Below are 13,370 nucleotides of genomic sequence, written 5' to 3'. Positions count from 1 at the left end.
ACTGAGGTCAGCATTGAATATGGGACAGGATGACTATAATGATTTAATACTTAACTGTGCAGTGCTTTTCCTTATTAGGCTATTCAATGTATGAAGAGCGATTTTTAAAAGTTTATTTATTTATTTGCTTTTGGTACATGGGCAACACTAGCAAAGCCAGCGTTTATTGTTGACGGGTGGAATTTTCCACCCTGGTGCGGGCAGGAAATTCAGCGTAATTCCTGCCACGTGGCAGGTTGGATGAGCCCTTGCGATCTTCTGCTTTTCAGCTTATTAATTATGAATCAGTGAGGAATTTGGCAAATCTCGTGGCGGGGTGGGCAACGGTTTATCTGAGCCGCCATTTCCTCATGGCGTTGAAGGCCTGGGCACCATATTTAAACGGCACCCGGACAGACGTCCACTCACTGCAGTCCGGGTATGCGTTTAGGTTCTCAATGGCGCCTAAAAGATCCAAACCCTCCCGCTCCATGGTTCAGTGAGGCCTCCCTGGGGATTCTCCTTCAGGCCATCCAGGGAAGTTGGGATGTCCTCTTTCCTCGGGATGGGAGCAGGAGGGCCTCCCACCGGCCTGTGAGGAGGTCACCGGGGAGGTCAGCACCTATGATAAATGGGAAAGGACCACCTTGCCATACAACAAAAGGAATGATCTGTGGCGCTCCGCCAGGATATGTGAAACTTCTACTCACTTCAAGCTCTTACTCTCATAGGGGCATCAGGCAGTCTGTTATAGTCCACAGGGATGTCACACAATATCAGCAGATGGGACATCAGAACTGACTGTCTACCAGCCACTAAAAGATCCCCATCTCATGTAAGATCCTGCACAAGCGAACTAATTCTTTACTGGGAGGGCTCAGCTTATACAGTAGGCATGCAGGCTTCTGCACTGCTCATTCATCCATAGTGCTCACTGTCAATCCATTCATCTTTATGCAGGATAAGATCTCTCACAGCAGACGGGAGAGAGTGAAGTCCGGAGGAGGGAGCCCAGAGTTGAGGACTCTCTTCCCCCTACAAGGAGTAGGCTGCAGAGCTCGCTGGAGAGGATAGCAAATTGGCCTTCCATAACAAGCCAGAGATGGTGCATCCAGTATACATCAATCACATGCGGACAATGACTATGAGTGATCTATAGTGTAGGAGCCTGTCTAGTCAATCACTAACACTATCTTCTCTCTTTTCCAGCTACCAACAAGAAAAGGCGAAGGATATCCCCCCGCCTCAGCCCCAGCATCCAAACAACCTCAAATGAGAATGCAGAACAACTATCTGATGTCACTGTGTTCACCTGCATCCTCCACCAGTAAAGTTACACGCACCTCAGTGGGAGCTAGTCTGGGAGGAGGTTCGGGTTCACAATCTGGTGATCATCTCACAGACACAGGTTCACAACAGGCGGAGGCAGTGACGACTGAGGTCTCTGACACTCAGACGGCTGCTGGAGTCCAGGCCCCTGCTGAGTCGGAATCCAATGACGAGCCCCTAAAATCGGCCCTAAGAGAAATGTTGGTGATGCAGGCCAGGCAGAGGAACATCAGGCAGAGTTGTCAGGGGCTGTCAGAAGGCTGGAATGAAGGATAGAGAAGTCTCTCCATGTTCTGTCTGATGTTGTGGCTCTGGCATACGAGTGCAAAGAAGTCTCCATTGAAAGGGTAGCGGCCACCTTGGAGATCCAAGTCCAGCAGTTTCAGCCAGATCTGCACTAGGACCTGCACATCATCATTCCAGCAGTGGCTAGGCAAGAGAGGGACAGGGCACCTCGACCTCTCTCTAGGTGCTCCTTCTCCTCAAGGAATCAGGGAGAGGCCCTTGGGCACCCAGAGGGAGGAGGCCCGCCAGCCATACACCCCGGGGGAATCCAGCCATAACATGCCAAGGATGTCCTGCCACTCCAAATCCCCTCTACCAGTGACCCTATGAACTCCAACAAGTCAGGCCGAGGAGGGTGAACCTGCCCCAGAATAGAAGGCCAGGGCCCTCCAGGCCTTGGGCTACCAGAGGCCTTCCCCCTAAAATCATCTCAGACAATAGGGCATAGCAGCCAGCAGGCTGCCTCGACCTCTGCTGTGAATGCCAGGGCTTTATCTGGACATAGTGGTAGGGTAAGAAAACTTAACAAGTTTTGAATGCGCAATGGGAGCATGGGTGTTCATTCGCAGCAGATACTCTTCACTACTGTAAATATATTTAATTTATCCCTCTCCATGTTTCAGGTATTCAGTGCCTAATCTATGTGATGCAAGGTCCCGCTTTCATTCAAGGTTCAAAAATCTCTCCCCCCCCCCCCCCCCCCCCCCCTAATGAGTTTGCATCTGGATTCTCAGTTCCATTAGCTTTCACACAATCTCATCCCAGTGAATAGCCTTTATTTCCACATCGGTGACATTTCTAAGGGCATCATGGGTAGGCGGAATGAGGAGTTGAGGCAACAGTCAGATCAGCCATGATCTTATTGAATGGTGGAGCAGACTTGAGGGGCCAAATGGCCTACTCCTGTTCCTATTTCGTATGTCAGTTTGAACAAAGTCACTTCATGTGTGGCAATGAAGGCTGGGCAATACACCTGTGACCCTTGGAACTCAGGCAGACGTTATTTGACCTCAGGAGAATTACTCATTAAGGCTTGTTATCCTGATGCTGTTAGTTATCCTGATGCTGTTGCACTGATGTCTGTAGTTTGTGGGTGGCACAAGTATTTATCATAATGAACATTAGAATCGTTTGTCAAAAGTGCACTTTGCAATGATGTATATTTTATGACTAAGTTTTTGGGAAAAGTAGTATTCATCATCGAGCACCATATCCTTTCATGCTTCCCTGCATGAGTTATCGTCTCCATTTTTAGGGCTGAACATTATTCATTTCTTAGTCCCCACTCTCCCCATGCGTGATGCTGAGCTATGGAAGTAGGTTCTACTCAGTGACATTAGAAATGTCTGCTGGAGGGGAATGAGTGTGTGATGTCAGAGATGTGTGATCATCCTGATGAAGCTGTCTACCTACCTGTGAGGATCGTACTTTGCTCCTGAACAGCTGCCCAGCGGTACTTTACAAAATCCTTCTGTTAAGACACGTTACACAACTGGATATGGAATTCATTGCATGACTGTGCACTCATTGACTTAGGTTAGCCAGAAAGGATTGGCCTTTGTGAGATGGACAATGTCAAGGACTGTAATGCTACGGCACATCTCCTGAGACCTCAGCAGAATCTATGAAGGGAAGAGGTTGTCATTGACTGCCGCATCTGGCTGGGTGACGTCTCTCTCAAATGCCAAATTAATGCAGGACGTAGACTTAGCGGGCTTCCAACAAATGCACGGTCATGAGTGTTTGTAAAAAGTCAAACCATGGTCCTGCTGAGCCACTCTCTGAGAGGACACCGTGAATATAACTCTCAGTTTTGGGTGCATGATGTAGAGTAACAGGTCACTGCAACCTAATGTCCAAAGGCACATTGGGGCTCAGTAGCAACATGAGGCCTCTGCATTATTCATTTTTGAGAGCTGGTGATTGGAGAGAGATGGTGCTGTCTGGATGCTGCTCCCTCTTGAGATGGTCAAGCACTAACCATTGACAAATGTTTTTCCTGTTAGCACCCCCTTGCTAAGCTGCTGCCATACTGGCATGAGAGCGTCCATCTGTGCGTTTCAGCCACTTGAAGGCTGCCATGCCCACTGACTCATTGATGCCATGATTGAAAGGCGCTAATGGAATGCTAATCACATTCCACAGTGGCACCATGTTGCCAAGGCTACTATGCCTTCCAAAGATGACCCCATCATTAGGGCAGAAGGTGACTTATACTGCTTCTGTTTTCATTGTGAGATTAATGTCCTTTCCTGATATGTTAATGCTGAGAATGAAGGTTTTGTTGTGACCCCTGCATCAAAACCTGAAAGGAACTTCCATTGTGAACACTTATGTTCACCTTATTCCTCCAGGAGTTTTATAGCTAAGAGGTTGTCAGGGGCATGTCTGCCATGTCATGCCTGCGCAATGGCATCCTTGTGGCTTGCCTGAACAGTTACCCTCCTCAGATTCATTCCCTTTCAAGTCCTCCTCACCCGAGGAGACATCTAGCTCCTCAATGTGTCCCCCTGGAAACACAGTCCCACTTTGCAGTGCTAGGTTGTGCAGGACGCAGCAAACAACAATGATGTACGACCCTCTCTGTGGTGAATATTAGAGAGCCCCACCTGACTGGTCCAAACATCAGAAACGCATCTTTCAGAGGCTAATAGTTTGCTCTATGTATTAGAGCAAATTATGTATCTTGTGGCGGAAAGTGCAGTATTGTATCTCTCCTCAGATGCGTTACGTGGCCAACAAACAGATGTCATTGGCCATGTCCTCTGGGGGTACCCCTTATCACTGAGGAGCCAGCCCTCTAAGTGCCGAGGTCCCTCAAATATTTCTGGCACCTGCAGGTGACTCAAAATGTAAGAGTCATGAGAGCTCCCTGGGTACCGAACACAAACATGCTGGATCTGCTTCCTGTGATCACAAATTAGCTGAGCGTTCAGAGAGTGAAATCCTTTTCTAATAATGAGACTCACAGGCCGCTGCCAGGGAGCTCTGAAGGCCACATATGTGCAGTCGATTGCGCGCTGCACTTGCAGGAAACCTGAGATCGCAGCGAATTCAGCAGCCCGGCTTGCGTCACCCATGCAGAACTGCACATAATGGTGAGCTTTACTGAAAAGGGCATCTCTCAGCTCCCTTATGCATTTGTGAGTTGCTGATTGTGAGATTCTGCAAAGATCCTCAGTGGAGCCCTGGAAGGATCTGCTGGCAAAAATTTTGAGTGCGGCAGTAACCTGAATATCAACTGGCATTTAATGTCGTACAAATCTGTGCAGCATGAGCTCCTCATGGAGAGTGTGGCAAATGTGAGCTACAACATCACTGTCAAGTGAAGGCACCTGTGGCACTTACTTTCACTCATCTCCATGTATGAGATCCATCTTCTGTAGACGCTTTGTGGCCCCAAATGTCTTCGAGGATTTGGCCCCTCACTAACAACGTCTGGGACTTCCTGGGGCTGCGCTAGCTCTTGCTCCTCAGGGTGATGATCTTCCCAGAATTGTGCCAGTTGACAACAGGCGCTTCTTCGCTCATTATAATTTTTAAAATTCATTCATGGGATGTGGGAATTGCTGGCTAGGCCAGCATTTATTGCCCATCCCTAATTGCCCTTTAGAAGGTGGTAGTGAGCTGCCTTCTTGAACTGCTGCATTCCCTGTGCTGTCTGTACACCCACAGTGTTGTTAGGGAGGGAGTTCCAGGATTTTGACCCAGCACAGTGAAGGAACAGCGCTATATTCCCAAGTCAGAATAGTGAGTGGCTTGATGGGGAACTCCCAAGTGCCATTGAATGTCAAGGGGCGATGGCTAGATTCTCTCTTGTTGAAGATGGTGCTGAACATTGTGCAATCATCAGCGAACATCCCCCTTCTGACCTTATGATGGAAGGAAGGTCATTGATGAGGCAGTTGAAGATGTTTGGGTCTAGTACAGTACCCTGAGGAGCTCCTGCAGTGATGTCCTGGACCTGAGATGATTGATCTCCAAAAAACACAACCGTCTTCCTTTGTGCTAGGTATGTCTCCAACCAGTGGAGAGATTTCCCTGATTCCCATTGACTCCAGTTTTGTTAGGGCTCCTTGATGCCACACTCGGTCAAATGTGGCCTTGATTTCAAGGATAGTCACTCTCACCTCACCTCTGGCGTTCAGCTCTTTTGTCCATGCTTGAACCAAAGCTGTAATGAGTTCAGAAGCTGAGTGGCCCAGGCAGAAACCAAAATGGGCATCAGTGAGCAGGTTATTGCTAAGCAAGTGCCACTTGATAGCACTGTTGATGATCCTTTCCATTACTTTACTGATGATGGAGAGTAGACTGATGGGGTGGTAATTGGCCAGGTTGGATTTGTCCTGCTTTTTGTATACAGGACATACCTGGGCAATTTCCACATTGCTGGGTAGATGCCAGTGTTGTAGCTATACTGACACAGCTTGGCTAAGGGTGTGACAAGTTTTCAGTACTATTGCTGGAATATTGTCAGGGCCCATAGCCTTTGCAGTATCCAGTGCCTTCAGCCGTATCTTGATATCTTGGTGTGAATTGAATAGTCTGAAGACTGGAGGTGGCAGAGATGGATCATCCACTCAGCACTGATGTGCTGGGCTCCTCCATCACTAAGGATGGGGCTATTCGTGGAGCCTCCTCCTCCAGTGAGTTGTTTAATTTTCCACCATCATTCACAAGTGGATGTGGCAGGACTGCAGAGTTTAGATCTGATTCGCTGGTTATGGAATTGCTTAGCTCTGTGATCACCTACTGCTTATGCTGTTTGGCAGACCAGTAGTCCTGTGTTGTAGCTTCACCAGGTTGACACTTCATTTTTAGGTAGTGCTGCTCTGAGTTGCTTGACTAGTCTGTGAGGCAGTTCTCCAAATTTTGGCACAAGTCCCCAAGGAGGACCTTGCACGGTCAACAGGGCTGGGTTTGCCAGTGTCTAGCTTGATGCCAGGTGGTCCGTCCAGTTTCATTCCTTCTTATTGGTTTTGTAGCAGTTTGGTTCAACTGAATGGCGTGCTAGGCCATTTCAGAGGGCATTTAAGAGTCAACCACATTGCTGTGGGTCTGAAGTCACATGTAGGCCAGACGCAGATTTCCTTCTCTAAAGGAATTTGTGAACCAGGTGCAATCATTAGACTTTTAATTCCAGATTTTTATTGAATTCAAATTCCACCATCTGCCGTGGTGGGATTTGAACACAGGTCCCCAAACTATTATCCTGGGTCTCTGGATTACCAGTCCAGTGACAATACCACCACGCCCCAATAAATTATAGCTATCAACAAGGCAGTGTTGCCCGCAGCCTGCATTCTCCCCCTTGTGTCTATGAATAGATATGATTCAACAATCATTGGTAGTTTTCCTTGAATAGTTTCCCTCCATCTTCAAGCTAAGAATCCAGTCTCAAGCCCTTGACCTGCCCTCAGTCTGTACATGGCATCCTCAGGCAACCCCTTGCAGGATGATGATATCCTGGAGGACGACAGGTGGCTGAGCTTTCCCCTTAGACGAGACAGCACGTTCACTACAAAGGTCTTAATTAGGGTCAAAAGACCCGTGTCCTGCAATGCACAGTCAGGCTTCTGGTCGTTGTCCTCTAATTCCCTTCTCAATCCATTTTTTTCTATCTTGTTCTTCAAACTTGTCATTCTTATGTGAATGTGAAAATGGTGCTGCTGACTTCGTGCGTGAGACCAGCTTCTAACCTCCCCCAATATCCACCAAGTTCCTCCCATCCTCCTCCATACTCACTGCCTCCTAATTCCCATTCCTCTTAACACTATCCAGCCTCCCCTGCTGTAATTGACCCCATTATTGTTCATGTGGATATTCCTGCTCTCCCCCTGAACCCTTTAATGTTGATGCCCCCCTGCCCTTTGCCGATCTGACCCCTCTCCTTCTCTGGGCTACCTGTACAGTTTCTTTTCGGGACTCACCCCTTCCCCCCATGAGACCATCTAATAACCCCCAGTGACTTTTCAGCTATGGACATACTGGACCCAGTTGCCTCCCTTGAATGTTGCTATGCCCTCTGCCTCACAATGCCATGACTTGACTCTTCAGGATCACATGATTTAGGTGACTGACCATGCCCTGCACACCATAGTGTACATGACCGTGACTTTCCAGAGAGGCCTTTCCCTGACCAAGGCTGCGACCAAGACATGCATTCCGTGCAGGGCTTTCTAACTTGGCCCACACCGCCCCAGGATGGTCTCTTCAATATTCCCCCAACAGCGTAGCCTCAGCCCTAGGACAGTCTCTGACTCTTTCATGGACAGTTTTATAATTCTTGCCCCCAGACAGCCTTTCACTACTGCACTCTGTTCCTTGACCACCTCCTAGCCCTGTCTCCATCTCCATCCTCCCCTTTCCCGTCACTGCCCCTACCTTATCCTGCCTCTGCCTCTCGCTCCCCTCCCTCCTTGTGTTCAACTCCCCCACCAATCCTGCTTCTGTCGCTCCCTTCCTCTCGTGTACTACCCCATCCGAGTCCTGCCTCCGTTGCACCCCTCCCCAGTAGATGTGCCAGCCTTGGCGCAGCTTGTGTTACAGGCGCACGTTATTTAGCAGTTACAGTGTTAAAGGAAGGCGAAAACAGTGTCTACTAACCTCCAAGTCATGGATGAAGTGAAGCTCACCAGGTGGGCGCCACTTCTATACAGCCATAAAACAGACCGTTCTAATTATTTGCTGGCAAGGCACTTAATTTGGATGGGAATGTAATTCTAGTGAGTAGGCCTATTAATGAGCATTCATGAGATGCAAATGAATCCACATGTGGTTCCTAACATAGATCAGTGGGATACTTAACTCTCCTTTAACCCGGCATCGAAGTCGGGAGAACAAAATTCCAAACTAATTTTTGGCTGGCGGGAAACAGACTTTCAATCGCTCCTAATTTAGTGCCCTCGCCCACCATGATTCCTGCTGTTGGCGGGAGTGGAAATGCCACACGATTTAAAAAAAATTAATTTATGGGATCTGGACATTGCTGGCTAGGCCAGGATTTATTGCCCATCCCTAATTGCCCTTGAGAAGGTGGTGGTGAGCTGTCTTCTTGTACCTTTGCTGTCAATGTGGTGAAGGTATTCCCATTGTGCTGTTAGCTGGGAGTCTCAGGATTTTGACACAGCAACATATTTTTCCAAGTCAGCATGGTGTGTGACTGAAAGGGGAACTTGGAGGTGATGGTATTCCCATGTTCCACACTGTCTTTGACCTTCAAGATGGTGGAGGTTGTGGGAACAGTATGGCCTACAGGCCATGTTGATTTAATACTGCGTTGGCTTGTGTCAGCACCCTCACTGAGGCAGAAGATTTGGGTTCAAGTCCCACTCAAGTCCTACTTGTGGGAGTTTGCTGTGTGCAAATTGGTTGATATATTTCCTACATCACAATAATGACTACACTTCAAAAATAATTAATGGCTGTAAAGTGCTTTCGGATGTGCTGAGACTGGGAAAAGCACCATTTAAATGCAAATCTTTCTTTCTTTTATTCATATGCCATCGAGTGGATTGAGAATTTATTTACTTTATTATCCTTTTCCTGAAACATTTCTTTTGGAGAAAAATCACTTTGCAAACTATTAGTTGTGAAGCGTGTGCCATCAATCTGACCCTGGAGGATTCAAGGCTGTAATTTCCCTATCCTTCCTATGCATTACCCAGTTTCTGCTCACGGTCTCCCCATCGATGTCAAGTCAGTGCTCATGGCTTCCAGCTGGGGAACTGTACAGGTGAGTAAGCATCATCCTTTTCATTTTTTTTGGCACCATTGTGTAACCCTATAATGTGACTTCCATTCATGGGCGTGAGGCTACAGGACCTGGAACTGGTTGGGAAATGCAGCTTCTGAACTAAACCACACATTCACTTTAGTCAGATCCAAGCCACAGGGTCACTATTCCTTCAGAAACAAATGGCTTGATTCCAAGCACAGATTCTGTGTTTGAAAAGGTATGACCTCATAAATTGGTTTGTCCAGATGGAGCTGTCCAAAATGTGTACTTTTCCTGCTCCTTCCTTGCTCTCTGATTCTTTTAATTCAATCCCTCCCCAATTTCCTTTTTTAAAAATTTGTTTTGCCACAGAGAGAACAGCCCATCCTGACATTGCTCTAATCAGTAAGTAATGAATGATTAAGAGCCTTCACTTGAAGTCCTTAATTGGCCTTATATTTTCTCTTATTCTCTCCTGCAGCAATGATCGGAGCTTGTGGTGGGAATTACTCGATGGATGCAGGCATCATTTACTCTCCCGATTTCCCTGACAACTACGCCAGTGGTAGAGTATGCTACTGGACCATCCAGGTGCCGGGTGCATCTCTCATACGGTTTGACTTTGCCCTGTTTGACATTCGGGACTCAAGTGACATGGTGGAGTTTCTGGATGGCCGCAGCAATGATGTTCTCGCCAGGTTCGATGGGAGAAACCGGCCATACGATAGCTTGAACGTGTCGGCCAGCTTTGTAATTTTGTACTTTTACTCTGACCGGGTTAACCAGGCCGAGGGATTTGCCGTCTTGTACAAAGGTAAGCAGGGTGCCTGAGATGTACTTGGGAAGGAAGATCCTGTTGTCTTGGTCCACATGGGAACCAATGACATAGGTAGAACTAGGAATGATGTTCTGCTGAGAGATTTTGAAGAATTAGGATCCAAATGAAAGCACAGAAACTCAAAGGTTCCTGGATTGTTACCTGAGTCACGGTGCCAATTGGAATAGGGTCAAGCAAATTGGAGAATTAAACATATGCCTCAAAGAATGGTGTGGGGAAAAAGGGATTTTGATTCATGGGACTCTGGCACTGATACAGATGAAAGAGGGAGTTTTTCTGTTGGGATGGGCCCCACTTAAACCAGGATGGTATCAATGATTTGGCAAATCATATAGTAGGGCTGTTTCAGCTTTAAACTGAAAGAGTTGGGGGGGGGAAGGGGTCAGGTGAAGGGAGAATTAGAAATCTGAAAAGAAAAGTTAAGGCAGTAGAGCAGTATAGTGATTTGGGTAAAAGCAGAGTGGGACAGGAAAGGACAGAGATTTTCATGGGAATAGTGCATCAGTGCGGAAGGTCAATGCAAATAACGGTAGTTAAAAAAAGGCTCTTTGACTGAATGCACAAAATACTTGTGATTAGGTAGATCAACTAATGGCACAAATAGAGATAAATGATTCTGATCCAATCACCATTATAGAGACATGGGGCAGAATTTCACTGCTCCCCACCACCCCCCAACCCCTCCGGTGGCAGATTTACAGGTGGGAGGGGAAGGCCAGTAACATTACCCAGGTGGCCTTCCTGCCACCCTCCCCCCCTACCTGTCCTCAATTTTATAGGGGATAGCTGAGGCCTAGGGCAGCCTTCCCACCAACCATTGCTCCAATTGAGGCCCTTTTGTGGCCAATTAAGAGCCGCTAGCTGACCTCAATTTTTAGGCTGGTGGAAGGAGGTCAGGGATGATGGGTGGGGGGAAGTCCTGGCAGGTTACCTTGCTTGGGCCTCGGGTATGAAAGAGGGACGTCTTCAGCCAAATAATGCTCCATAAAATGGCTGAGGGCCAGCCAGCATTGGTGGGGATGTGTTCCGTGCGGACTCTTCAGGTGGCAGGCGGGAAACCCACCAACCATTATATTCTGCCCATGGTTACAAGGTGACCAAGTAGCACTGATAATAAAGGATGATATAAGGGCAGTAGTGAGAAAGGATCTTAGCTCCAAAAATCAGTAAGTAGAATCAGTATGAGTGAGGTTAGGAATAACAAAGGTCAGAAAATCCTGGTGGGATAAGTTTGTAAACCCCCCAGCAGTCATTATACCATTAGGCAAAGCATTAAGCCAGAATTAATTGGAGATTGTAACAAAAGCAATATAATTTATCATGGGGGACTTTAATATTCACATAGACTAAAGAAATCAAATTGGCAAATCTGGGAGATTAATTTATAGAAAACTTTCACAATGGTATCCTGGAATAATACGTTGTGGAACTAACTCGGAATAAATTGATCTTAGATCTAGTTTTGTGCAATGAGGCAAGTTTAATTAGTAACCTTATAGTAAAAGCTCCTCTGGGAAAAAGAGATCATATTATAATTGAATTTCGTATTAGGTTTGACTACAACATTCTCCAGTCCCAATCAAAAAAACTTGAACTTAAACAAAGCCAATTACATAGATATTAGAGGAGACCTGACTAAAGCTAATTGGTTGATGGATCAAAAGATATGGTGATGAATGAACAGTGGAAAACATTTAAAGTAACAATCCAAAATGTTCATCAAAAATGCATTCCATTAAGAAAACAAAAGCTCAGCAAGAGAGGTTCACCTGTGGCTTAATAGGCAGTTAAGGATAGTATTAAATAAAAGGATTATGCTGTTGCAAAGAGTATTAGTAAGCCTGAGGATTGAAAGTGTTTTAGTAACCAAGAAATGATGACCAGAAAGTTGATAAAAAGGGAATAAATAGAATGAGTGTAAACTAGCCAGAAATAGAAAAAAAAACAGATTTATAAGAACTTTTACACGCATATTAGAAGTTGGAAAATAGCTAAAGTAAACGTTGGTCCCTTGGAGGAAGAGACAGGAGAAATTATCATGGGGAAATTAGGAAATGGCAGAGACATTGAACAAATATTTTGGGTCTGTCTTCACAGTAGAAGATACAAACTACATTGTCAGAAATAGATGGTAATGAAGTAGCTAATAAGAATGAGGGACTTACAGCAGTTAATATCAGCAGAGGTAAAGTGTTGGAAAATATTAAGATGGACTGGTTATGATTTTCCAAAATTCCCTGGATTCTAGAAGGGTCCTAGTGGATTGGAAGTTAGCAGATGTAACTCCATGATTCAAGAAGGGAAGGAAAGAGAAAACAGGGAACTACAGGCCAGTTAGCCTGACACCAGTCATCAGGGAAAGCTATTATTGAGGAAGATTTAACAATGCACTTAGAAAATCATAGTATGATCAGACGAAGTCAACATGGTCTTACAAAAGGGAAATTGTGTTTGAAAAATTTATTAGGGTTTTTTGGGGATGTAACGAATAGGGTAGATAAAGGGAAACTAGTAAATGTAATACACTTGAATTATGCAAATGAGGCTCATGGAGTTGAGATTAATATATCAGCATGGCAGGAGGATTTGTTAATGGACAGAAAGCAGAGAGTATGATTAAATGGGGCATTTTCAAATTGACAAGCTGTACCTAGTGGAGTGTCACAAGGATCAGTGCTGGAGGGTATTTACAATCTATATTAATGAGTTAGATGAAAAGACTGAAAATGATGTATCTAAATTTGGTGGCAATAAAAAGCTAAGTGAGGAAATAAGCTGTGAGGAAAACGCAAAGAGGCTGCAAAGAGACATAGACAGGTTAGGTGTGTGGGCAACAAGGTGGCAGATGGAGTATAATGTAGGAAGGTGTGAGGTTATTCACTTTAGTACTATGATTGGAAAAGCAGAATATTTTTTTAAAAGGCATGAAGCTTGTAAATGTTGACGTTAAGAGACATTATGCAGAATTTTTCCGTTGGTGTGTGGGGATGGTCCCCACACGCTGGCGCGTGAAATGACATGTGGTGACGTCGGCCAAGCGTCCCAATGTCACTGCGCGCCATTGTGATATTTCAGTGGCGGGGGGGCACACAATGATCTCTGATGCACACCTGCCATTAATTAATGGGCCACTTAAGGCCCTTGAGGCACCAATCGATGGCGATTTTTCAGGGCCCGTGCAATCTTCAGGTCATCACACGGGCGCAATGGACAGGCAGGTAG

At 46.1% G+C, this 13,370-nt stretch overlaps 1 protein-coding gene across 3 annotated transcripts in view; it reads left to right on the top strand.

The window, feature by feature from the left end:
- kremen1 (kringle containing transmembrane protein 1) overlaps positions 1-13,370 on the top strand; it is a 253,321-nt gene that overhangs the window by 112,364 nt on the left and 127,587 nt on the right. For all 3 annotated transcript variants that reach the window (XR_005944764.1, XM_041202488.1, XM_041202489.1), the window contains exon 6: positions 9,792-10,124. Coding sequence is in view for 2 of the 3 variants with exons in the window: in XM_041202488.1 (XP_041058422.1) it covers positions 9,792-10,124 (333 nt within the window). In the remaining variant the exon portion in view is untranslated. The remainder of the gene's footprint in view (positions 1-9,791; positions 10,125-13,370) is intronic.

The sequence above is a fragment of the Carcharodon carcharias genome, chromosome 13, assembly GCF_017639515.1.
Source record: "Carcharodon carcharias isolate sCarCar2 chromosome 13, sCarCar2.pri, whole genome shotgun sequence".
NCBI lineage: Eukaryota > Metazoa > Chordata > Chondrichthyes > Lamniformes > Lamnidae > Carcharodon > Carcharodon carcharias.
Note: the sequence above shows the minus strand (reverse complement) of the source record. Positions and strands in the feature narration are given on the sequence as shown.